General features: G+C 34.1%; 1 protein-coding gene and 1 long non-coding RNA gene across 6 annotated transcripts in view; one reads left to right on the forward strand and one right to left on the reverse strand.

Moving 5' to 3' along the window:
• Window positions 1-16,488, reverse strand: part of LOC136029198 (regulator of G-protein signaling 7-like) — a 139,429-nt gene extending 122,941 nt beyond the window's left edge. For 2 of the 5 annotated variants that reach the window (XR_010617993.1, XM_065707343.1), the window contains exons 1-3: window positions 16,240-16,487; window positions 8,254-8,442; window positions 6,063-6,159 (exon numbers count right to left, since the gene is read on the reverse strand). Coding sequence is in view for 4 of the 5 variants with exons in the window: in XM_065707343.1 (XP_065563415.1) it covers window positions 6,063-6,159; window positions 8,254-8,418 (262 nt within the window). In the remaining variant the exon portion in view is untranslated. Of the gene's footprint in view, window positions 1-6,062; window positions 6,160-8,253; window positions 8,443-16,031; window positions 16,144-16,239 lie in introns of those variants that run through there. The other 3 variants (XM_065707341.1, XM_065707340.1, XM_065707342.1) reach the window with 3 other exon arrangements.
• Window positions 16,489-18,198: 1,710 nt separating this feature from the next.
• LOC136029200 (uncharacterized) overlaps window positions 18,199-27,171 on the forward strand; it is a 34,962-nt gene continuing 25,989 nt past the window's right edge. Inside the window, exon 1 of the long non-coding RNA XR_010617994.1 lies at window positions 18,199-18,282. This is a non-coding gene — a long non-coding RNA (uncharacterized LOC136029200). The remainder of the gene's footprint in view (window positions 18,283-27,171) is intronic.

Below are 27,171 nucleotides of genomic sequence, written 5' to 3' on the forward strand. Positions count from 1 at the left end.
CAATTTGTTTAGACAAATCAGTGTCTATATAAATGGAATATTGGTGAGCACTAGCAAAAATATGTCAAACTATGCAAGTTAAGACAATTGATGTTGATGCTTCCAAAGTCCTATCTGAAATTCATATCTGAACAGTATTCTCAGAGAGGTGACAACTAGTGATTTACATTAAGTTGGAAAAACAAATCCTGAAATATTTTACATAACCCAATGGTTACCCCCAATGTCAAGACTTACATGAAGTTACAGCTTACACTGTCCAATTTTATTCTTCGAAAGGTATTTGCCGATGTATATGATGCAACAGTCTCTCTCACTTCGGCAATACTTCATGTACAAAAACAACAGGTTACGAGTTCGTTTACTGTTCTTTTAGTTCTTTTACGAGTTCTTTTAGCAGTTGAAAAATTAAGAGCCAGTGGAAATAATATCAAACTGCTCGTTCTTCACACAAAAAACGACAGATTGCCACAGGTACGCTTACCTACACCAACTCTTCATTTATCAATGGTGAAATTCTTTGAAAACCTGCTTTGGCATTTGTAAAAAGTGCTAGGGCCATATGATTATGGACAAGTTCCCCGCACAAATTTGAAATCTTTTGACTGTCCACTCTTTTGTTTAAAGTAAATAGAATTCCACTCCAGAATTTATCCTTTGATACAACTTATAGGGCCCTATATGAACTGACACATCATTCCCTAGATCAAGATTCAAAACTATGTGAAAATGGTCCAACCGATACAATATTTTCAAAAAGTCGCGGTATCATTGTATCGGACTTGTCTGGTACTCAAGATATGAGTATTGTCCGAGCAGGCTCTTTGCGTTTAGAGTGTACCTTTGCCAAGCCATTAGCTGCGAGTATAGCATTTATATAGATAAATCAATTGGAAACCTTCTGGAAAATTACCCCCCGATAGCAGTGTTCTATTAGACTTGGTACCATGAATCAAATCAAATGATCAATGTATTCAACTTGAATCTGTACAGGTTCAAATACAAATCCTATCTCATACCCTTCGATTTCCTTGAACATGTTCATAACGCCAGCGGTACCATTACTATTGTTAATAGTAGTCTGTCGAATGTAAAGACGGGTCATGGCTATACATCTTTCAAACAGCGAAGAATATAGAATTTTTCGATCCTCATGGTCTACCGTATGCATTCTAAATGCCATATATCAAAAACGCCCTTGAGAAAAGTGGAAAATCTATTATTCAAAATCGGAACTGAGTAAAAGGTTTATCGACCAAAAGCTGTGGTTTTCATGCACTTTTATATTTTATTTTTCGATGTCGTGGCTATACTTACAGTGAATTTCTCAGCATTTATATAGATTAAATAAAAAAAACAAGTTTTTTTTTAAATGAGAGTAAGGAGAGACATTAAAACTTAAAACGAATAGAAATTACTCCGTATATGACAGGGGCTTTTCCTCCTCAACGCCCCGCTCTTTACGCTAAAGTTTGACTCTTTCTCTTAACTCTACTTCTTAAAACATTTAAAAACTTTAGCGTAAAGAGCGGGGCGTTGAGGAAGAATAGCCCCTTTTAGGGGGAGACTTTTAGGGGGTGTTTACCCCTATTTTCTAAAATGAGGCAACTTTTCCCAGGCTCGTAACTTTTGATAGGTAAGACTAATCTTGATAAAAGTTATATATTTAAAGTCAGTATTAAAATGTGATTTTTTTATGTAACTATTGGTATCAAAATTCCATTTTTTAGAGTTTTGGTTACTATTGAGCCGGGTCGCTCTTTACTACAGTTCATTACCATGAACTGTTTGACAGTCCTCGATTGAATGACTTCACATCGGAACCGTCTAATATTCATAGCACTGCCCTAAGAATAAAGTGTTTTAATAATTTTTGTAAATTTTTATTAGTGAAAATGTATGCACAATAGAAGTCTTTGTATTCATCTTTTAGATTTCTTCTACTGCGTGTAGGCTGTCATCCACAACGACTAGTGGTGGTAGATCATTGGGGTTCATCTTCTACTGATCTTGGCATGAAAGTCAGGGTCAAATCCTCTACAATACAATTAGCTTCACTTTTAATATATCTCGTTGTGAAGTCAATGATACTATTTTGGTTCATACGATAAAATTTACAACTTTCAATTTGCTTATTTGAACTAATGCCATACATGGTCTTCACATATGAAGAATCACTTTCTGTAATAGCCAAGTAAAAATCAGTAGGCTTATATTTATAGGCCTATAACCAAACTCTTTCGATCGAATGCGTTTGAGGAAAAGATAATATTAGGAGGGGGATATTTTATCTCCATAACGTTTGACCCTTAAAAGCGATCCAGAACTATAATTTTGCGTTTGAGGAAAAGAGAATATCAGGAGGGGGCTATTTTCTCTCCATAACGTTTGACCCTTAAAAGCGATCTAGAACTATAAATTTTCAGTGAAATTATCCTCCTCTAAAGTTCACACGATCACCACTTCCACAAAAACCTTACATGTCCCTGGGGCATAACCTAAAACCAATACCTCCACACTCTGGGGGTTTGTATGAACACCAAAGGCCTTGTTATGTAATCACTGAACTATTTTTAACCAAATGGCTATCTCAAAACTTTTATCGAATGTATTGAGGGAAAATACGACGTGGGGGGATGCCTTATTGCCCTCCAATCACTTTCGACTATTAAATAGGGCACTAACCTTTTCGGTTTCCAATCCAATGAGCCCTTTTCGAAGTTTCTACGACATCAAATGGTCATCTTAAAATTGCTATTAGATATATTTAAGAAAAATAGGACGTGTGTGAGGGGGAGGGACGTGAGTTACTGCCCTCAAATCACTTTGACTCTTAGAAAGGGTACTACAACTTCTGATTACCAATCTAATGAGCCCCCCTCCCTCAAAGTTTATACGACCATCCTTTCTATAAATATCTCTTATGCCCTCAGGGTATAACTTGCAACCCTTGTCCTCGGGGATCTTGGGGGTTGTCATCCTCAAAAACATAGCTTCTGGACTTTTAAACTACGTTGAAAAAATTGCTATCGCAACATTTTTATTGGATGTGTTTCGGAAAATTTTTGGCGTGGGGGCGCTGGTTATTCTCCAATCACTTAGACTAGTAAAATGGGCACTAGAACTTCTGATTAACAGTCCAATAAGCCCCTCCAAAGTTTATATGACCACCATTTCTATTAAAGCCTTATATGCCCCCAGGGTATAACTTACAATCCTTGCCCTCAGGGATGTGGAGTGGTGTTGTCATCCTCGAAGGCATAATTTTCCAGAACTTTCAACTACGACAAACAAAATTGCCCTCTTATAATTTGGATTGGATGTGTTTGGGGAAATGATGGGCGTGGGGGGGGAGGGGTTGCCCTCCAATCGTCTTTTACTATTAAAAAGTGCACTAGTCCTCTGAATTTCCAATCGAATGAGCTCTTGTTTAAGTTTCTACAACAACTCCTACTATACGAAGTGCCTAGGTCTAAAAGAAAAATAAATAAATTAACAATACATTGTGCCACGTAGCTCTTTACTTAGGCAGTGATTAACTTATATAATTTACAACCATTGCTCCAATAGCTTTGGAGGTTTCGTCATCCCCTAAGGCATAGTTGTAGGTTTTTTCTACTATTGTCAAGAAGATGGCTATTTAAAATTTTTATCATATGTCTTTGGGGGCTTATGGTGGAGGGCAGTTGAAAAAGGGCGTAGAATGGGGGCTGGTTTTCCTGCAATCACTTCAGACTCTTCAAAAGAGCACTAGAACTTTTAATTTCCTATCAAATGAGCTTCCTCCAAAGCCTCTATGATCATACCTTCCATATGAAGTTGGCTAGTAAAAAGCAAAAAATAGTAAAAGAAAAAAAGTAAAAAAAAAATTGTTTCTGGGTGAGGGTGGAGTAAAAAGGGTGGATAAAGTCAGTATCAATTTCCACGCAACATCCTACTTTCAAGGAGCAATTAAAAAAAATCGTTTTGCTGTTTGTCTTCAACAGAGAAAGAAGACACTAATAGGGGAAAAGATCCAATTCAGTCGCTTGGCACTAATTTAATGAGGTCTTCAATATTTATTTATAGAAAATTCTAGGCCATTTTGTGAAAACTTTTAAACCCCCTTATTTTATCAAAAAAATCTTACATAATACAGGACCGCGATTTTACAGGATAAATGATAAATTTTATTCTAAAGACAATAGAAAATTGACACTATTTAAACATTAGGTGAATCTCAGGGCCATATATAGAAAGGGGTTGCATTCAATTTGACCCCCCCCCCAAAAAAAAAAAATCCGACCCGCGTATTGATCATAAAGATTCAGGTGAGCTCTACTGATCTCAGGACTGGTTGCAGATATTAGGTTGAAATTTTCAGGGAATGCTTAAGGAGATGCTAAACTAAATCAAAAGACTATATGGATCCAGATTGTCAAAACGGCATATCTTCAATCTCTCAAGAACAGTTAAGGGTATCAGGTTGAAACTTCCACTGAATATTAAGGGAGAGGTTGGACTTATAGACACGATATGGATCCGAGTTTCCAAAAGGGTATTGCTGCAGTATCTAAGGAACGGTTAAGATGATGAAGTTCAAACTCTCAGGAATTGTTTATTGGGATGTTGAACTAAATTAAAAGAAACCGTGTGCATCCACGTTGCTGAGATAGGCATAGCTAGAGTACAATATCTCAGGAAAGGTTGATGATGTCTAGTGTAAACTTTCAGAAAATGATAAGGGAGATGTTGAACTAAATCAAAAGATGCTATATGAATCCAAGTTGTCAAAGTTGTGTCTGCAATACCTCAGAAGTTGTGAAGTAACTAAGTCAAAATTTTCAGAAAATGTTGAGGAGGATGTTAAAACAAATCAAAAGACACTTATTACATCCAGTTAGTCAAAAAAGGATATGTGAAACGTCTCAAGAACGACTATGGTGGTATGTTTGAACTTTCAGGAAATGTTGAGAAGGATGTTGAAGTCAATCAAAACAAATCATTTACATCTAGGTTGTCAGAACAGCATCTTGTCCACACCACAAAGAGCTCACGTCAAATCCAAAAATAAGAGTTTTAAAGTCAAAAATAAAGAGAGCTGAGTGATGCCTCTGATTTTCTCACCACATTTTCTCAGCCCATTTTCATATTTATGTCATATTTTGAACGTTCTCCCAAAAGGATTATTTCGAATATATTACGTAAAAATTACAGTTGAATCAAATCTTATTTTCAAACCTTGATTTCCTAACGTCGTTTTCAAATTGAACAAAATTTATGCAATAATCGTATTGAATACAATCAAAGACAGCACTAAGGTCAACTTATTCCACTTAACAATTTAAAATAAGATCCGGTATTTGAATTCTTCTGCCGAAAACCTGAGAAAGCGGTCACGTTTGATGTGATTAATTACTTTAATTTTTGTTCGTTTTTTGTTTAATTGATTCTTTACTACAAATACTATTGGATGAAACATTGAGTCCTGAATCGCTGAGATTTCCAGGAATTATCAGCAATATATTCAACATGTAGTTTTACTTTCATCGATTCTTTCTGGTCATGTTTTTTTATCATAATGATTTATTTGTAATTTTCCGTCGATATCTTGAAAAATTAGCAACACTGTTCAAAATCACACTTTTTTTCAATGAAACAATTTTTTTTGTTTTAACTTTGATTTAAGTATCCATTTTAATTTCTATTTGGTTTAGGATTTATCAGTACAGCTATGTTAGTGTCTGCTGTCTTTACATTTAATGTGATAAATTGTCTTGATTTCTGTTCGCTTCTGGTTTAATTGATTGTTTGATAGTAATTTTCGGTTGTTTTAAGTTTGAATAATAATAGGACTTTAAAATACTTTTCTTTAAAATACTTTTTTTCCGAAAATATGTTTTAGAATTAATTTCACATAACATCTGCTATGACTTATTCTAATTCAGCTGTTTTATAACATCTAGCATTGCTTAAGAAAAATAACGAAGACAAATAAAAGAAACTATCAACTAAACGACTTTTATAAAGCGTAGCTTGGTGGCTATGAACTAAGCTTTCCTTCAGTTGAAGGAGAGACTTACCCGTGAATACTGATGGCACTTTTGTCATAAAATTCTTCACAGTTTTTACGGGAACTCCATTATTTTCATCCTGCATTCTCTCAACTATATGTTCCATCTATAAACATAAAAATAAATAAAATAGCAGTTATTTGTAGAAAGTTTTCCAACCCACTCTTTTTAATTAACAATAAGTAAAGAATGAACTATGGCAACAGTAACCAAAACTTGAAAAATAAAGGAAATGTATTTTTTTTTTGCTGATCCTGAATGTACGGACATATTACGTTTAATTTAGACCATCAAATTTCTTAGAATGATAAATTGCTTAGAAGGAATGGGGGACAAGCTCCAAGAGTATTGCGGTCTTCATGAAGAACTAGCAAGTTGTTCATGCATTAATCTCTTACACCTAGCCCTTTATCTAATCTATAAGCTCAATTGCAGCAAAAGCTGGTTTCTGCTAGTGAAAGCAAAGAGTAACATCAAAACTTTAAAACAAATGAGAACTATTCCTTTTTTTTGAAAAAGGAGGTTACCCCTTTTTTAAGGCCTGGATGTTTGCGCTAAAAAGTTGAAATTCTATACTGAAAGTATTTATGAGTGCAACTCATATAGCAAATGAATAATTGTTATAGTGTTTATGAGTGTTTATTGACCAATTGGTCAATAAACACTCATAATACCATCATATACTATTTAATGAGTGTTTTATTGACCAATTGGCTTGTTAAACAGTTGAACTGAGAATTGTATTATTTAGTACAAAAGCACATCAATAAGCTTTTCCATTCTTCAGATATTGATAATTTATCCCATTCCAATTGCCCTTGTGCTTGGGAAATCATTCTTAAAGCATTGGTGACAAAGAGTCAAAATATTAGCGTAGGTTGTTGAAGTTAAGGAGGGGATAGGTTCCCTCATATGAAGAACAAATTCTATGTGTTTTAAGTTTTCAGATTCTATGAGGCTTTCAGCGGATAGTCAGTGACTAACAGCTGGTTACCATTTTCCTTCTTAGTGTGAATGTGTTTTTTTTTAATTTTTTTTTCATCCAGTTTTTCCTTTTTCGCCTCTTTGTCTTTTTATTTCTTTTCATTTTCTCTGCATTCAGACCCATAAACCCCTGGTCAGATGTTGGTAGATCCTTGACAATGTTTTGTTTTCGTTCACTATCTACTAAGTACCTCTAATGGGAAAACTCTCTATTGCATATATGAAAGGCGTTGCACTGATCAAGTTGGGTTTTTTCCCCTTTTGTTTGCATATAAATACTGCGACTGCATAAGCAAACGGGACAATGAAAAAATTTGAACAAAGAACAAGCATGTTTTAATAAATCAATAATTATACAGCTGTGTTTAATTGTCTTTAGAAAGTTTTACTATTCATTGATTGAATTTTGCAATCCACATAAGTAAATCTTTGTCAAAGAATTATAAAAGATCTTCAAGTCTATGAATGTGCGTTCAAATGTGTATTTATCGAGACACTATAAATAAGTCTATACAAAGTTTATATCGCAATAGTATTTTATTTAAAGATGCAGAAATAAATAATTTTGGCCAAATATTCTAAGTGAGTTATCGATCCGGACTACTTTATTTTTAATTTGTTATGGGGTTAAAACCATGAAAAAAGTCAATGATAATTACAAACAAGGTAATGGCAGGATGCAAAATTCCACTCGATATCAGAACAGGTTATATAGTATGTCATGCGGTGATGCAACAGATTTAAAAAGTTATGCATTAACTTTGATAATTCTCCCTGTTATCACAACATCTCAAAATAAATTGAATTCACAGAGATTTTGTTGCTTGCGCGAACAAGCGTCAGGTTATATCTTTTTTAAAAAAAAATTACATGCAACGACCCTTTGTTTTTAAACAGTTTAGCTCTAGCATACATGTTCTAGAATTTGTAAACAAATTAAGAGAATAATCTGGTATGTAGCTACTTAACATTGTTTTGCATTGCTTGCTCAACTTACGAGTAGTTCAAACATTATTCAAAATTGTTCTTAGCAAATATTGGCATATGTTGGCCAATAGAAAGTCCTTTTGACCATAGGATAGATTTGACTTTGTTGCCTAGAAGTCAAAACTATTCTTGGATGATTTCGTGTATCGAGTAATGTCTGTCATGGCTGTTTTCGTGCTACAGTCACATTAATTTATGCGTTTATGACTGAAGGGAGGGCAACACTTACTTTTCTATAAACAATTTGATTTGGTGACTCTTCATGGGGTTGAAATTTTTCTTTGTTATTGTCATTCCATTTAGCCACACCGTTATTTTGCAGTCTATCACAATTAATATCAGGGCTGCTTGTAGGTCTTGATGCATTTTTTCTTTCTGTGCTCATGCTGACCATCTTGCTTATACTACATGCCTGAAACTGAAATAGGTAAATATGTATTATCTAAACAGGATTAACGAGCCTTGTATAGTATTACAAGTGCGTGTGTGTATGTGTGTGTATCACAAATACACATACACGCACACAAACACGAACATAAACACAAACCAGTAACACTTGGCTGAGTAGGCATTTTTTTAGTTTTGTTGTCGTGATCTTTCTGTGAAGTTTTTTTTGAAGAAGCTGAGCATCATGGCTGTGGTGACAAATGTAGCCTTATTAAGAGCGAAAACCTGCCAATAGTAATCTGAGTTTTAAATCGTGTTTTAGAAAAAAAGAAACTGTCTTTTGAGAAAAATTACAAATTATAGTTGATTCAAGAATCATTTTGGTTATTCTTAGTAGTAAAGTGTTTTTGCAAAAGTGGATTAAAGCTCTTGTAGACGGTTTTTCCATGATTAAGGAAATTTATATCAAATTTCTTAGCGTAATGTACTTTCTTTGGTAACACTTCAACTCGTAAGAATATTCATAATCATCAGTTTAGCAAATCATAGTTATTGGGAACAGTTTTTAATATTTGAGATTATATATATTTCACATGGTAGTGAATTAGGCATTGCCATAAGAAATATTTTGCTTTTACATGCAAATTACTGCATTTGCTTAATTTTATCGACACTTTAATATTTACATATCCCTGGTTGACACTACACATAACCAAAACTTAGCTAATCATGACTATTATAGACCATAAATTGCATTTATAAGATATATTTTATTCCTATATATATTTTGATACATTGTTTAAGAAACATAGATTTTAATCTTGGGCAATTAAGTCATTCCATATTCATCATTTTTCTTTTGTTTCCTTACTATACTTTAGAATATCCTTTCTATACGAGATTAAATATCAAAAAACTAGTTTTTTGAACTGAAAGTAAGGAGCGACATTAAAACTTAAAACGAATAGAAATTACTCCGTATATGAACCGCAATTCCTCGCTCTTTACGCTCAAGTTTTTAATTGTTTTAAAAAGTAGAACTGTGGCAAAGAGTCAAACTTTAGCGTAAAGAGCGAGGGATTGCAGAGGGGACAACCCATTTCATATACGGAGTAGTTTCTGTTCGTTTAAGTTTTAATGTCGCTCCTTACTTTCAGTTAAAAAAACTAGTTTTTTTATTTAATTTCTGAATGTTTTTGAATTAATACATGTTTGATTTTGGCTCTCCGTACATAAATTATTAAAATGAAATTTGCATATTAATTCTTTTTTTTTGGCTAAATGGCTTTTTCTTAGTTTTGATCAGACGATTTTGAGAATAAGGGGTGGGAAAGGAGGCCTAGTTGCCCTGCAATTTTTCGGTTACTTAAAAAGGCAACCAGAACGTTTAATTTTTAACGAACGTTTTTATTAGTAAAAAATATACGTAACTTAAGAATTAACTTACGTAACAAAGTTTTATATTCTGATATTTTTGCTATGTATATGAGGGGTTTGTCTCCTCGTTAATCCCTCACTCTTTCTGCTAAATCTTAAGTTTTGTCCCAATTCTTTAAGAATAACCCCTGAATCAGAAAGACCGTAGAATTAATAGTTGAAATTACTAAAAATACTTTAGCATATAGAGCGAGGTATTCATCTCCTCCTAAATACCTCGCTTTTTATACTAAAGTATTTTTAGAAACCCTTATATGCGTAATAATCTCTGTTCGTTTTAAGTTTTAATGCTACTCCTTACTGTCAATTGAAAAAACTTTTTCATGTTTATTTTTTCATTGTTTTTTTATAGTAATGCTAGAAAATCCCGCGACCTTTTCATTGAATTTCTCTTCCCCCATGACATATTCCTCCAAGGAAAGATCCTCCCACATAGCCCCTTCCCCTCAACCCCACCCCCAAATCAAAAATATCGCCTTGAAAACGTCTGTACACTTCCCAATAACCATTACTGTATGTAAACACTGGTCAAAGTTTGTAACTTGCAGCCCCTCCCCCAGGGTTTATGGGGGAGTAAGTCATCCCCAAAGACATAGTTATTTTGGTTTTCGACTATGCTGAACAAAATGGCTATCTCAAAATTTTGATCCGTTGACTTCAGGATAAAAATGAGCTTGGGAGGGGGCCTAGATGCCCTCCAATTTTTTGGTCACTTAAAAAGGGCACTAGAACTTTTCATTTTCCTTAGAATGAGACCTCTTGCGACATTCTAGGACCACTTGGTCGATACGATGACCCCTGTGAAAAAGAAAAAAAAACAACAAACAAACAAATAAACACGCACCCGTGATCTGTCTTCTAGCAAAAAATACGAAATTCCAAATTTTTTTAGATAGGAGCTTGAAAGTTTTGCTATACGGTTATCTGATACGCTGAATGCGATGGTGTGATTTTCGTTAAGATTCGTTAAGGTAAATTTTCTCAGGCTCGTAACTTTTCATGACAAAGACTAAATTTGATGAAACCTATATATTTAAAATCAGCATGAAAATACGATTCTTTTGATGTATCTCTTAGAATCAAAATTCCGATTTTTAGAGTTTCGTTTACTATTAAGCCGGGTCACTCTTTACTACAGTTCGTTACCACGAACTGTTTGATATATAAAAATGAATACACTACATTGACAACTGAAATATGTTCAGCAATCAAAAAGGTATATTTAAAACAAGGCCAATCAAAGACAGGAGAAAGGGTACTCAATGAGGTACAAAGAGGAGAAAATCCTCATAAACTACGATATGCAAAAAAGTATTTTCTCATAAATTAAGTTTATCTATACATATGTCAGTTTACGTATGAAGGTAGGACACTAGACTATGTAGATGAATTTCAGTACTTAGGCTTTCGTCAGATGGAAAATGGAAGAAACATCTCAAGATAGTAGAAAGTAAGGGAAATAGACTACTAGGATTGTTAAGTAAAAGTAGTATCAAGGAAATTAGGAATGTAGGATTGCTAAAGTATGTTTTTAATGCTATGGTTAGATCGGCTTTGCATTACGGGGTGGAGCTTTGGGGGTTTAATAAGGGGTTGATTTTAGAAAGAATGCAGTTGAGGTTTTTTAAGCGTATGTTAGGCCTTGATACTAAGCTTAATGGGTTAGTACTAAGAGTGGATATATGAATAAAGTGTATGAGACAGAGTAGGTTAATTAGTATGGTTAAATATTGGGAAAGGGTATCATCGATAGAAGATAATAGGCTAGTCAAACAAGCATTTTTAATGATGCTTCAAGATAGGAGGAAGGATTTGTGGCCAAATCGGATGAAGAATATATTAGACCGTGTAGGGCTAGGTAATTGTTGGAATGAGGGAAAGGGGATAGGAGAGATGGTAGGGACTGTATCTAGGTTATTTGCTAATAGGCTAGAATCTCAAGAAGTTCAAGTTTGGCAAGCTGAGAAGGCCACCTCGCCGTCCCTTGGGATGTATGCGGAGGTCAAGGAGAACTGAGGCAAAGAAATTTATCTAAAAATGGGATTGGCTCCGGATGATTTGAAATGGGTAATGTATGCAAGGGGAAATCTTATGCCTCTTGGAGAACGTAGGAAATATTTAGGGAGAAATAGATTGGGGTATGTATTTATTTGCTGTATTTTTTCACTTGTTTTGTGCATGTCACCATGGCCCAATGGGGCTTTCCGTGTGAATAAATCTATCTATCTATCTATCTATCTATGGGGGTTCAAACTAGTTTTTCTTTTTGTACTTGAAAAACCTCATATTTAATGTAGCTTTTCTGCTACATTAATATTTTATTGCTACACAATGTTCTATTTTCTGCTTAAAATAATTCATTTTATTATTGCCCACTAAGAATTAAGACAAATTTTTCTTTCTTGCCAACTAATTTCTAACATAATATATTTTCTATAACACATTCGTAAATTTATTTTGATTTATCTATTTTAATACATTTTATTGCTAATTAAATTCTAATTTTGCTCCTTTTTCTGCTAACTAGGTTTTAATAGAATATTTTAATTTTAATAGAATATTTTATCATCATTTTGTTTTGTCAGTTAAAAAAGTACTAGTTGTTGCAACTTCCATTCAAATGAGCACTCAAACATCTCTGTATATCGTTCCACCTCCCCAATAACTGTGACAAAAGAACGGAACAAATCAGGAGACGTCACTGCTATCAATGCAAAAGAGTGACGATCTTTGCTATTTAATGGGGGTGGGTTCAGTTTTTGTGTGGGCTTTTGACACTGACAATTCTGATGTTGTACTTTTCGTTTAAATCTAATGCTATTTTCAAGGGCTTGGGGGTCTATCGTTTAAAATTCCCATAAATTGGTTTTTGAAAAGGTATGTTACCACTAAGACTGGTCGAAATAATAGTTACCTTTCCTAAATCAGGTGCAAATGGTAATTTTTGATGGCCAATTTTCTTTAGCATGTGTTTCCAATTATTGGCTACTATGGGCCTATGTTCGTTTTTTTAATAGATTGCAGCTATCTCTGCAACTATTACAAATGCTTCATACGTATATTTTAGCAAAGGATGGGTTCTGTTACACCTTGATGAAATGTCACCCGAGGATTATTTGTCTGCACACTTAGAGTTTCTCAAGTGTGTCATGGGGTCAATTTTTCTCTCCACCCTCCGTTTGAAATATTCAAAAGTAGTGTCTCGCTATCCATTTCCAATCATTCCAAGATTGTTTGTGGAACAATCCCATTCGGAAAAATGTTGTAAATAAAGATCAGTCGCTTTAACTAAATTAATTAAATCAAGGAGTTTAATAATTAGGAAAATTTCAATTCGAAGAAAGCATCTGACTAACAAATACAAATTTTAGATATGTGCAAAAATTCAGTCTTACTACTGTTATTACTTCTAATGCACTGCGACTGACACATTTTTGTATCTCTTTCTAATTCATTGTCCTTCCCCACATTCTATATGTTTCTTTCTTTTGGGTGATTTTCACAAATTCTTACAGAAAAACTTCATGTTACTTTAGGTTTGCTAAATACATATTCAATTGCCTCCATGGTCACGAAATTCTATGTTAGTTCAGAGGTTTAGAACACCTAGCCTTGAGGAAGCTATATCTTCATTGAAAAAAAAAAAAAAAAAAAAAAACAAAGAAAAACACATGACTGAGAGAGTTAACCCTCCTTTGTACCCCTGCTAATGCGTCTTGATAGTTGAGAGTACATGTTTGTTTACGTTGTAGGCTATATTTAATTATGTTACTGTTTAGGAATACTTTTATCCGTTGGAGTATTTATATTGTTTGTTCACAGGGTTGCTTCGTAAACTCATCGCCTTCCATGGGCCTAAATTTGAAATCAGTTCAGAGACACGGATTAGTTGTTCCTGAGGATGTCTTAACTTATTTAAACGAAGTTTATACTAGGAAAATGCGAATTTTTCTTGGTATACCCAGCTAGCGTGTTGGGTATAGCTGAGGGCTGAAATATATATAATATAAATACAACTTGAAAATATTTGTTATTTATTTATGCGTAGTTTCCATTTTAGGGTGAAATACGTTTGTTTTATATTATCTTTTCTTGTTGTTTGTTTTCTGCTGTGTGCATTATCTACTAAATACTGGATATTGTACTAAATAAATACGACCACTGGAAAAGTAAGCACTCTTGCAGAAATAATTCTGCTGCAAGAATTAAATCGAAACTACTTCCAGCCTGATTACTCCCAACATTACTAATTTAGTCAAGACAACTCCAATGACAAACTTTATTTTGCCCGCTATTCCAACCATGATTACTCCTACGCGATAATTCCTAGTGCAACTATTCCTACCACAGATCGTGATACCACTGCTGCTCCTTTTAATTTCATTAGCAGAGCCAGGATTATTTCTACCACCACTACTCCAAACCTGAATTCTGACACCCTAGCTTCTATGAACAGGACTGATCTCCCCAGGACTATTTTTATGATGGTTAAACCTATGACCATTCCTCTTACTAAGATTACTTCCGCCTAGGTTACATCTAGAAAGGTTATACCCAATGTTACCTTTTTAACATTATCAAGCCCTCGGCGATTGCAACTATTTTGTTTTCACTATTAATTGATATTAATTAGTACAGTCAAATAAACTTATCAGTCAACATTTTGCTTTCAATTTATACCAATAAATAATTTCAATTCTAAGCCAGTTGAGGGTAAACTAAATAAAACACATTTTTTGGAGGGAAGTAAAGAGTGAATTTAAAAATAAAATGACGAAATCAGCTCATACTAGACGGAAAGTCTATAATGAAAATGAATTAATATGAATGAAGAAATAAAAAAAAAACAGGAAGTACCACAGATTAAAGTCCTCCATGGCATGAAAAGGTCAAAAAATTGTTGCAACTAAAAAGAAAATGTACGTTGAACATCTCTTACCAACACGGACAACTGAAAAAAGAGCACCTCTTAAATTTCTGGCCGCTGTTTATTTATTTTTTTTTGGGGGGGGGGGGTATATCAGTGTACTAATAAAATATTTTGTAATTTCACTTATTTTATTTTCCCTATTTTATTTAGATTTGCTTTCTATTCTTATAGCTATATGTTTTCATTATTTTTGGTCTTATTATTTTTGTTATGCTTTATACAGTTTTATGCATTTCGTTTTATAGACTTTTTTTTTACTTTACTGCTGAATAAATTTAGCTTTGTTAGTGAAGGAGACGATGAGAGTTTTACTCGTTAAATATGCAATTATCTTCATAGACATTTCTTACTTTTAAATCCATTCACTTAAAATATACAAAAAATCAACTTGACAAAACGAAACTTTAAATTTAAGTAGTTTATTTAGTTGTCTATAAAGTGGAAAATACCCTCTCATCTTTTGAGGGGTTTGAGGAGGGCAGTAAAGCCAAATATATTTTTATCACTTTTGCTTATTTAATTTTTATCCACATTATTCATTACAATTTTGTTTCTTATATGTTTAACATTTGGTAAAATTCTACTATAGCTACTTTTGGCTATCTTGGAAAGGGGGTAGGTTAAGAAAATGAAACTTTCAGGAATGGGTCTGCAGGCTAAAGTGTGTCTTAGGAAGGTGTTTGAAGTACTTACCTTCACTCCTTCTCCCTCTAGAGTGTCCTGACATTTAATGATCTTTAAAATCCGTGTTTAATAAAAGTGAAACCTTGCAAAATAGGTCTTATGCTTAAATAAAGTACAACAAAATTGTTTTCAGCTTCGAAAATTGTCTCAATCCTAATTTATAAGGTCTTAAAGATATACTAATACATTTCCTAAATTTTGAAAAAAAAACCATCGATATGGATTAAAATTCTACTCAAATAACAGGAATTACATTTTCAGAACTAAAGCCAGAAAAAAAGAGACTGATACCTGAAAAGTAAGGTAAAATGTTGTTATGTTAAAACTTCAATAGGTAGACCTGTCGTAGACCTGGCATGTAAACAAATTTCAGGACCCTCTAGATGGATATTGAGTGGAGGTAGGTACTTCAAAATACCTTCCGGAGACATACTTTAGCCTGTAGACCCATCCCTGAAAGTTTCATTCCCCCAACATGACCCCTTTTTAAGATAGCCTAAAGTAGCAGAAGTAGAATTTTACCTAACTTTTTCGTTTATGATAATATCTGATTGGTTTAAGGTAATTACCTGAACAAACTATACAAGCCAAGTACAAATTCGATTAACATTTCTGATTCAATTTTTACTTTACGTAGACTAACTTTGGTTTGTTTTAACTTAAACCATTTGGGTGTAAAGGAGATGGGGATGATTGGCCATAAGTATTTTCCCACAAATGTCAAGAGGCTTCTTTAGTGTTTTTTTTTAAACTTTCAATAATATTCACAGCACTTACTTTAACCCTAGCTACGCAGAATTTTGGCAGGGCTATTATTCCGTAGTCCAATCTACACTCGATTTTTATAAACACGTATTTCCCACATTCTTGTATTTCACATGTGCTTGTATAAAATCCACCGTATTAAAAATTGATAAAAACATAAAACAAGGTTTTTCAACGCTTGGCAACTGCTCGGTTATTCGAGGTTCTTCCTTAAGCTTGAAAATCTCTAGTCTGAGAGACTGCGCTATTCTGATAACAGAATGAACACTCTGGTCATTATTGATAGTCTCGGAGACCTTAGCACTCCACCCTTGCACGTCTTGCCAATATATTGAACCAGTTCCCATCACCAGTTTTGATCTTTGAAATAAGTCCAATATTTTTTTTTCATGTATAAGCTTTTATTTTCAACTTAATATTTCGGATATTCTCTAGCGCTTTGTGAGCATGTATTATATCGAAGCATATGGCTATCAAAGACAGAAGACAGATAAATGATTTTTTTTTTTCAGTTTATTATTTGGTTTACTTTTAGGTACCAAGAAGACAGCTGTTGAATTTTGGTTGCTTTATGTAATGTTAGATAGATATTTCTAAAGCCCTAAATATGTGAAATATTTTTTTCGCCGAATAATGATCTTTTGGTACTTATCTGTTATAGTGACCCCACTCAAGAAGTAAAGTTAGGTTAAACATAATGAAATATACCAAAACATGATGAAAATATAATACTTCTTAAGCAAATTTGGGCTTTACTTTTTTACGTTAGGGGGTGGGGTAAAGTATAGCGGGTCTGCACGCAAAATGTGTTGGCTACAGTTATTCTGCGCATATTATGAAGTAAGATTTGTTTTATAACTTCACAGTGTCCAAATACTTTACCCCCCCCCCTTATATGCAAATATATAGCCCAAATTATATAAGTAATGTATTCTGTCAGCCACCATTTTTTTCCAATGAGTATAAGCTAATTGTCTCTTAATACAGACAGGTAAAACCGGTTTGATCTCGAGTTTTTCACAGCTTAATTCTTGAGTGGGGTCATTATAACAGATAGGTACCGATCTTTCTACTATAGTTTTATACCTATAAATGGGTTCAAAAAATTGAAGGATACATTTGGGGGACCCCATAGGCCTTGTGTTTGAATGCCCTAGGTCATGGCCTGGTCTGAAATAAGGTGGGGTCTAGGATATACATAAGAAACGGCTCATCCAATAGTTGTGGTTAGTCGGGGACACTCTCCATAAAAATAAGGAGGGATAGTGATCAGTGAACAGCAAAAGGTTTGACAAGGGAGTAAAGTGCAATTAATAACATTGATCATGAACATAGACTCGTAAACATGGACGGTCCAGTGTTTTTTTTTAAATTTTAGAAGGTGGTATTTTTCGCATTAAAAAAACGTTTCGCAAAAAGTTCATCAATGATCGATCAACCTAGGGTAATTGATAACCTCTGATTAGTATATTTGATGTATTTTTGTATATGTATATTGCGTAATCTGTGAAGCCTTAGCTTTTGTTCGTTTGAAGTTTCAGCTTTGCTCTTTACTTCTACAAAAAAAAACTTTGATTTTTCAAGTGGCTTTTTGCTCCTTTTTATTTTTTCATATATACACTACAAGCATTACAAAAATATCTTCATATAACTTATGGGATGAAGACTTCTTTGTCAGAATAGAGCCTTGAATAAAGGTTTTTATTTCTTATATCTGTTAAACTTCCCAACAAGAAGTGTGCAACTTTTTCACGCAAATGAAGAATCCGAAAGGTATATGGTCATTGGACTATTTGAAAATTATACATTAAAATTCGGTTATTTTGCATCCAAGTGAAAATAAATAAATAAATATCAAAAGTGAATTTTTGGTTTTTCTTATAGGGGATTGGAGGAGGAGTATTTGATAAGGGATTTTATGCCTCTGGTACATGATTTACCACGAAGATTAAAATAACATTATTTTTATGCTTTTCAGCCTGTAGACTTCCGAAATGGCAATATAAATTGGAATGGTTGGTGCCGTATTGTGCTTTACGATAAAAGTATTAAGAGGTAGCAACTTTTAATTAGACCATTTGCAACTTTGAAATTATCCATTTGTGATAGCCTGCTAGCCCTAGAATAAAAACAACCCATCTGACCCTGCAATTCTAACAACAGCTACATATAGTTATTTACTTACAGTTCATTCTCATGACCTTTTAATACTTCATCTAAATCCAGGTTATACACCCGTTAAGTCTTCTATTTTCAAACTCTATCTGCTCAATCCCAAGACTTTCAACCTTCAGAAGCTTTTAATTTCAAATTGATGGTAAAAGGTTACACTAAAGAAAAAGTTTTTCGTCGTCGTTTTCCAAGATGGAGGCTAAAAATCTTTAGTTCAGGGTCTTGGCCATGCAAAGTCGATTTGTAATCTTATAATGTGCATTCCTGATATTTTAGTTCTCTTTGGACAAGAATTATCTGCTGGTAATTTATGAATAAACAAGGAAGTCTAACTTCATACTGAAGAGCTTTATCCAATTACTATTAGAGCGTCTTGTAAGATGGGGGACTTAAAAGCTTCTACTACGAAGCCCACTACTAAGGGTTTAAGACTACGAAAAATCGAATGGTTATATTAGAGCTCGGATTTTTCGATATTTTTACCTCCCAGGCACAAGAACTGATGTTTTGTGGACAAAGTGGCAGAAAACACCACTTTAGTGTTGCAAAATATCTTTGTTCAGTAGTTCATGGTACAGAATAGTACATGAATAGTACAGAATAGTACGGTATAGTACATGTACAGTACATAGAAGTACATAATAGTACAGAATAGTACATGGTACAGAAGTAGTTCATGGTACAATGGTACATGGTACATTAGTTCATGGTACCGAAATGTAAGTAAGGATCAATTCGACATAACAATAATTATGACTCTAAAAAACTGAATTTTGATAACAATTAAACTAATTGGCTTTTTATGCTGATTCAAAATATATAGGATTCATTAAGGTTAATGTTAACAATCAAAAGCTATGAACCTAAAAAATTTGGCTGATTGTCGTAAAAGGAGGGAAACACTCCCAAAAAGTGAAGAGGTGTTAATGAAAACCGCACCATCAGATGGAGCATATCAGAAAACCCGTATGTAAAGGTTTGGAGCTTCTATATACAAAAATTAGGAATTTGTTTTTTTTTTGCAAGAATGTTTATTTATTTATTTGTTTGTGTGTGTGTGTTTTCCTCAAGGCTTATCTTGTCAAACTAATGGTCCTAAAATATCGAAGAGGTGTCGTTCAAATGGAAGCTAGAATTTTTAGTACCCTTTTTAAGTGACCAAAAGGACTGGAAGGAAGTCAGCCTTCCTCTCACAACCTCCTTCCTCCTGAGACATCCAATAAAAACCTTCAGACACCTATTTAACTTGACGTAGTTGAAAAGTCATATAACTATGCCCTTAGGGCTGACAAGACCGCCCAAGGCCCACGAGGAAAGTGCTGTAATTTACGGAATTTGCCTACTGTTTAAATATAATATTTGCTAATGGGAAAATAACACTTTTTTGGGGGGGAATCTCACGAGGAGAATTTTCTATTGGGAATCTTCTAGTAGAAATTTTACTCTCTGGGGGGGGGGACAAATTTATTGTCGTTTTGAGTTTGAATCATAAAAGGACTTCATTTTGCTGGTCTTGAGCCTAATATAGCTCTTTATTTTTTTTTGAAGATTTCAGTTAGGTAAAGTTTTAACAAATTAATTTCTGTTCCTTTTTATTACCAAATTTTTACTTTTGGTTAAAATAATGAATATCTATACAGTTTTTTCATGTCCTCAGCTTAGTAATTAAAAATCCAGTTTTAAGTTATTAGTTCTAATTTTTGTCTTGTGATCTGTTTTAACATTCTCTGAAAGTTTCAACAAGTGTCCATTAGTCGTTCTCGAGATATTGTCGATGCGTCTTTCTGACATTCGGGATGCACATAATGTCTCTTGATTGAATTCAATATGCCCACAACATTCTCTGAAAGTTATTATAACTCAATGCCAATAACTGTTTCTGAGATATTACACCCATTATTTTAACAAGCAAGGTAACCCAGACTATTTTGACAATAAGAATGCATATATTGTCTTCTGATCTAGTGCAACATCCCAATTCGCCATTTCTTGGATTTTTCAATTCAGCAATCTTAGTAATTCCTGAGAAATTGCAGCTACGCCCATTAACAACTGGGATGCACGTGTTTTAAGCTCAAGATCCCTCTTAACCTTCTCTGAATGTCCCAAATTGATACTATTTCCTAACTGTTCTTTAAAATTTGCAGATATGCGTTTTAACAACCTGGATCCATATACAATCTTTTGGTTTAGTACAATATCCTTTTCAATGTTCCATGAAAAACTCGACTAACTAGTAAGATTTTTAAGATACTGCAGATAATCTTTTTTGACATCCCCGATGCAACATGTCATTATGACAAACAAGATGCAGTTAAACTATTTTGACTTCACCTAATAGTTCTAATTATAATGATAGAATTTGTAACTGTACTTTTATTCATAGTCGCAATTACAGTAGTAGCATCAATACTATTAGTAGTAGTCACAGTTGTAAATAATAACATTTTTAGTTACGAGTTGTCGTACTCATAGTCACAAGTAGTCGTAGTCGTTGTTGCAAGTAGTCACTGTCATAAGTAGCCACAAAAGCAGTCGAGTTGAGTTTGTACCTGTAGTCGCAGTCATGAGTTGTCGTAGTCTCAAGTAGTTGCAGTCACAAGTATTAATAGTCTTAGGTACTTCCAGTCGCAAGTGAACTTCACACTGGGAACTTCAGCCAGAGTAGGAAGACTAGCGAATTATTGGAAACTTTGAAAATCGATGTCTGTGCTTTGTTTTTTATACATGGAGGTTCTAACCAGTGTGGCAGCAATATAACTTAGGAGAATATGCTTGGCTCACTAGCCCTAATTATTAGATAAGTGTCTTTTCCATAATATTGGTATCATTTCTATTTTAAATTTATTGCTTTACCCCTGGCTGTAGCTAGTTATTAAATATATTTTTTTGTCCTGTTAATATTTTCTTATGTGGCGTTTGAAAGGATTTGGTAATTAGATCAACGTTAAAAAATAGACAGACTGGCTCTGAGACATCGGGCCAGTCTGACAAGAATTTTCCAACCGTCCATAAATGTGGTTTCACAGAACCCAATGGGCGGTTCATTTAGCTATTTAGTATATTTTGTCTTTTGCCGTCAGCTGTATCTTGACTTTTGATCTGAAGAGTGAATTTTCTCATCTTGTACAAGGTCTTATAATTGATCATTCTTGCTTAGGTAAAGGTTTCACAGAATTGTTAAGAAAATTCGGTACAGGAAGTAAACCCTATATTATTGGTATATCTTCTACTACAAAATATATACTTTGTTGAGTACGGCTTAAAGGTCTGAGTTAGTTTCTCGAATATAATAATGCGGTTCGGTAATACTGGAGGTTCTTCTCCTCCACTCCAGCCGTAACCGCGGGGGATGTGAAGCGGTGTGAGATAAGAGGCAATTTGTTCGGCTGTAGAGACGCGACCAACAAAGACGTCACTTATTTAGGCTGATTTACTTAGAGAGCAAAGGAGTACCCTCAGCATCACTCTGGCCTCTCATCTTAACTATAGTGGACGGTTCAGTATTATGGATTGCAGTATCCACATTTACCAATATTGGTAGCTAGTGAGATCCACACTCCCAATAAATTCCATCTTAAATATTGTTATATATTTAACAATAACAAAACAAATTTAACTAAACAAATTTATGGTTAACTTACAAACCCTTATAATAATAGTAATAATAAGAACAATTTATTTTTAACCCACTGGTTTCTTTAATCATTGTCTACTAAGCTGAGAAATGTATTCAAAATCCTAGTCCTCTTTTTATTATTTCTTGATTCCCTTGATTTCTAACAACGAGAATTTCAAAGAGTGATCTGATATTATTGCATCAATTTCAACAAACTACTTCCATGATGCGGCCATTACTAGGGTTCTCGTTTCTGCTGTCCATATTCGATCCAAAACTGATTTATCTGGATTCTTTTTAAATAAACCTTCTAAAGAATTAAAAAACCCAATGCATAAAGGATAGAATGGCCAGAAGATGAAATAAAGTTTTACCAGATCACCTGTATCATGTTTTTTTCGGTTTGCAACAATGTTTGCATAACCAGCTTGGCTTTTAAATCTGAATTGTAGCAGATATTAGAGGTCATAACATTGTGGGATGTTTAATGATTTTCATAAATAGTGACAAAGACCACACTGCCTTTCTATCACAAACACAAAAACAAGAAGAACAATAGGGAATTTTTCTCTCAAGCCAATAGGAAGCTAATTGGAGTGAATATTTCGGCCGTATGTCCAAGGGTCGTCCTTAGCAAAACTTAAATATATAAGAAGAAAAACTTACAACAAGATACAACCAATTTAACTAAAACGAATGTTTTTTGAACAGTCCCAGCATCCTTACTTCAGCGAAGTTAAACCAGGACTGATAAATAAACTATAATGAAACGAGGCAATTCATTGAAATGACAGAGAATGATTAAAAACACGCTTTTAGTGCTAATATTGCTATCTTAGCTGCTGATCTCAAAGGTCTATTTGTGACAGGTTCTGTGTTAATATCTATTGTTTTTTTTTTATATTTTGTTAGACTGTTTTCAATTAAATTTGTGTATAGAGCATTTAGTGAATATTCTCCCAAATCCTTATGTCTGATTAAATAAAAACAAAAAGTTTTTTTTAACAGAAAGTAAGGAGCGATATTAAAACTTAAAACGAACAGAAATTACTTCGTATATGAAAGGGGCGTCTTCCTCATCAATGTCCCGCTCTTTACGCTAAAGTTTGACTCTTTCTCTCAACTCTTCTTTTTAAAACAGTAAAAAATTTTAGCGTAATGAGCGGGGCATTGATGAGAAAGCAGCTCCCCCAAAGAGAGCGGATCCGTTCCGTTTATGTCAATCACGTATGTAGGACTTATGATTATTTTTAGCACCAAGTTTCGTCCGTTTTCAAAGATTTTAGGTCCCCCCAGCTCCCCCCAATGTCACCGGATCCGGTCGGGATCCGGTTGACACGACCGGATCCGGTTTGGAACAATATCTAGTCTTAACAATATCTTAAAAGGTATTAACCTACTTTTAATTTTGACGTACCTACAGAACTGATTACCAGATTTTCATAGCTCACCGACGGAAATAATTAAAAACACTGGATCTTAATTAAGACAGGTTATCAAAAGAGCGTATCTGCAGTATCTTGAGAACAGCTAAGAATATTATTTTAAAATTTTAGGGATGCATTTTGATATACAGTAAATGGTCGCTTCCCAGCCAAACTTTATGTAATATTAACACAAGATAATCTGCACACAAAATAATTTGATAATCTGATAACATAATTTGATAAAATAATTGATAATCTGCACACAAATTACTTACCAATAATTTTAAAATCATAAATCTCCTAAATTCTGGTAAAGGAAAAACTCCAGTTACTCGCTAAAGAGGAGTCTATCAGATACCATGCGATTGTGGCAAATTCCATGTGGGTAGAACTCACCAGAATTTAGAGAAACGCCTACAACAGCATAAAGATGATATCACCAAAGCTCTAAATTCTAATATTGCTTCTGTTTTTTTTTTTTAGTCTGCTTAAAGCAGCCTTGTGTTTGAAAATCGTAGCCACAAAACAATTTTTGAAGAATCCACCCTTATTAGCAATAACCTAGGCATAACGCAAGTAGTTCGAGAAGCAATTGAAATCAAACAGTTCGTGGTAAGGAATCAAACAGTTCGTGGTAAGGAACTGTATTAAGGAGCGACCCGGCTCAATAGTAACCAAAACTCTAATAGCTACATCAAAAGAATCACATTTTAATGCTGATTTTAAATATATAAGCTTCATCAAGTTTAATCTTACCCATCAAAAGTAATGAGCCTGAGAAAATTTGCCTTATTTTAGAAAATGGGGGGAAACACCCCCTAAAAGTCATAGAATCCTAACGAAAATCGCACCATCAGATTCAGCGTATCCGAAAACCCTATAGTAGAAGTGATCCAGACTGGATCACGGATGCGTGTTTATTTGTTTGTTTTGTTTTGTTTTTTTCCCCCAGGGGTGATCGTATTGACCAAGTGGTCCTAGAATGTTGCGAAAGGGCTCATTCTAACGGAAATGAAAAGTTCTAGTGCCCTTTCTAAGTGACCAAAAAATTGGAGGGCACCTAGGCCCCCTCCCAAGCTAATGATTTTCCCAAAGTCAACGGATCAAAATTCTGAGATAGCCATTTTATTCAGCGTAGTCGAAAAACCTTATAACTATGTCTTTGGGGATCTTAATGAAACTTGATCTTAATGAAGTTTGATATTTAGAAGGAACTCATGTCTCAGAGCTCTTATTTCCAATCCCGAGCAGGTCATTCGACATTGGGGGGAGTTGGAGGGGAAACCGGAAATCTTGGAAAACGCTCATAAATGTCGTAGAAACACGATTGACGTAACCGACACTGGATCTGCTCTCTTTAGGGGAGTTAGGTTGTGGGGTTCAGTGCTTTGGCGAGTTTGGTGCTTCTGGACGTGTTAGGACGATAAAAATTGGTAGGTGTGTCAGAGGGCTGCACAAAGTGACTTGATTAAGTCGTTTTCCCCGTTTCGACCATCTGGGGGGGCTGAAGGGAGAGGAAAAATTAGAAAAATTTAGGTATTTTTAACTTAGAGTGGGTGATCGGATCTTAATTTTGATATTTAGAAGGACCTCGTGACTCAGAGCTCTTATTTTAAATCCCGACCGGCATTAAGCATCTGATTTTCCTTTTAAAGCAATCTATTGATTCTTAGAATTTTGCTAGAGCTCATACCATATGAGCTCTTGGCTCTTCCGACCTCGTCACAAGTGCTATATGAGCTCTTAGCTCTTGTTTTTCTTCTTCATTGCTACTAGGTCACTAGAAGATTAAATATAGCTATTTAGTGGCTCATTTGAAAGGAAATTGGAATATCTAGTGCTTTTTGTAATCAACAAAACAATAATTAAAGATAAAACACAATGTTTTACAAAAAGCTACAACTTTATATATTAGACGATGAATGATGTCACAATCGTAGGTTACAATCATAAATGACCTTATAGTACAACTATGTGATGATATCAGTTACAATGACATTAGTATCAATTTAGAAGGCTATTAAATAAAAAAAACTAGTTTTTTTTAACTGAAAGTAAGGAGCGACATTCAAACTTAAAACGAACAGAAATTACTCCGTATATGAAATGGGTTGTCCCCTCCACAGTCCTACGCTCTTTACGCTAAAGTTTGACTCTTTGCCAGAATTCTACTTTTTAAAACAATTAAAAACTTTAGCGTAAAGAGCGTGGGACTGCGGAGGGGACAACCCATTTCATATACGGAGTAATTTCTGTTCGTTTTAAGTTTGAATGTCGCTCCTTACTTTCAGTTAAAAAAAACTAGTTTTTTTTATTTAATTTCTGAACGTTTTTGAATTAATGCATGTTTGATTTTGGCTCTACGCACATAAATTATTGAAATGAAATTAGTATATCAATTTTTTTTTTGGCTAAATGGCTTTCTCTTAGTTTTGATCAGACGATTTTGAGAAATAAGGGATGGGGAAGGAGGCCTAGCTGCCCTCCAATTTTTCGGTTACATAAAAAGGCTACTAGAACTTTTAATATTCAACGAACGTTTTAATTAGTAAAAAATATACGTAACTTAAGAATTAACTTACGTAACAAACTTTTATATTCTTATATTTTTATTATGTGTACGAGGGGGTTTGTACCCTCGTTAATACCTCACTCTTTACACTAAATCGTAAGTTTTGTCCCAATTCTTTAAGAATGACCCCTGAATCAAAAAGGCCGTAGAATAAATAGTTGAAATCACTAAAAATATTTTAGCATAAAGAGCGAGGTATTTATCTCCTCCTAAATACCTTGCTCTTTATGCTAAAGTATTTTTAGAACCCCTCATATGCGTAATAATCTCTCTTCGTTTTAAATTTCAATGCTATTCCTTACTTTCATTTGAAAAAACGTTTTCATGTTTATTTTTTCATTGTTTTTTTATAGTAATGCTAGAAAATCCTGCGCCCTTTTCATTGAATTTTTCTTCCCCCATGACATATTCCTCAAAGGAAAGATCCTCCCACAAAGCCCTCTCCCATCAACCCCACCCCCCAAACCGAAAAATCCCCATGAAAACGTCTGTACACTTCCCAATAACCATTACTATATGTAAACACTGGTCAAAGTTTGTAACTTGCAGCCCCTCCCTCAGGGATTGTGGGGGAGTAAGTCATTCCCAAAGACATAGTTATTATGGTTTTCGACTATGCTGAACAAAATGGCTATCTTAAAATTTTAATCTGTTGACTTTTGGAAAAAAATGAGCATGTGAGGGGGCCTATTTGCCCTCCAATTTTTTTGGTAACTTAAAAAGGGCACTAGAACTTTTCATTTCCGTTAGAATGAGTCCTCTCCCGACATTCTAGAACCACTTGGTCGATAAGATGACCCCTGGAAAAAAAACAAAAAAAAAACAAACAAATAAACACGCACCCGTGATTTGTCTTCTGGCAAAAAATACAAAATTCCACATTTTTTAGATAGGAGCTTGAAATTTTTGCTATAGAGTTCTCTGATATACCGAATGCGATAGTGTGATTTTCGTTAAGATTCTATGACTTTTAGAGGATGTTTCTCCCTTTTTTCCAAAATAGGGCAAATATTCTCAGGCTCGTAACTTTTGATGACAAAGACTAAATTAATTGAAACTTATATATGTTTAGAATCAGCGTAAAAATTCGATTCTTTTGATGTATCTTTTAGCATCAAAATTCCGTTTTTTAGAGTTTCGTTTACATTGAGCCG

This window comes from Artemia franciscana, chromosome 7 (assembly GCF_032884065.1).
Source record: "Artemia franciscana chromosome 7, ASM3288406v1, whole genome shotgun sequence".
NCBI classification, from domain to species: domain Eukaryota; kingdom Metazoa; phylum Arthropoda; class Branchiopoda; order Anostraca; family Artemiidae; genus Artemia; species Artemia franciscana.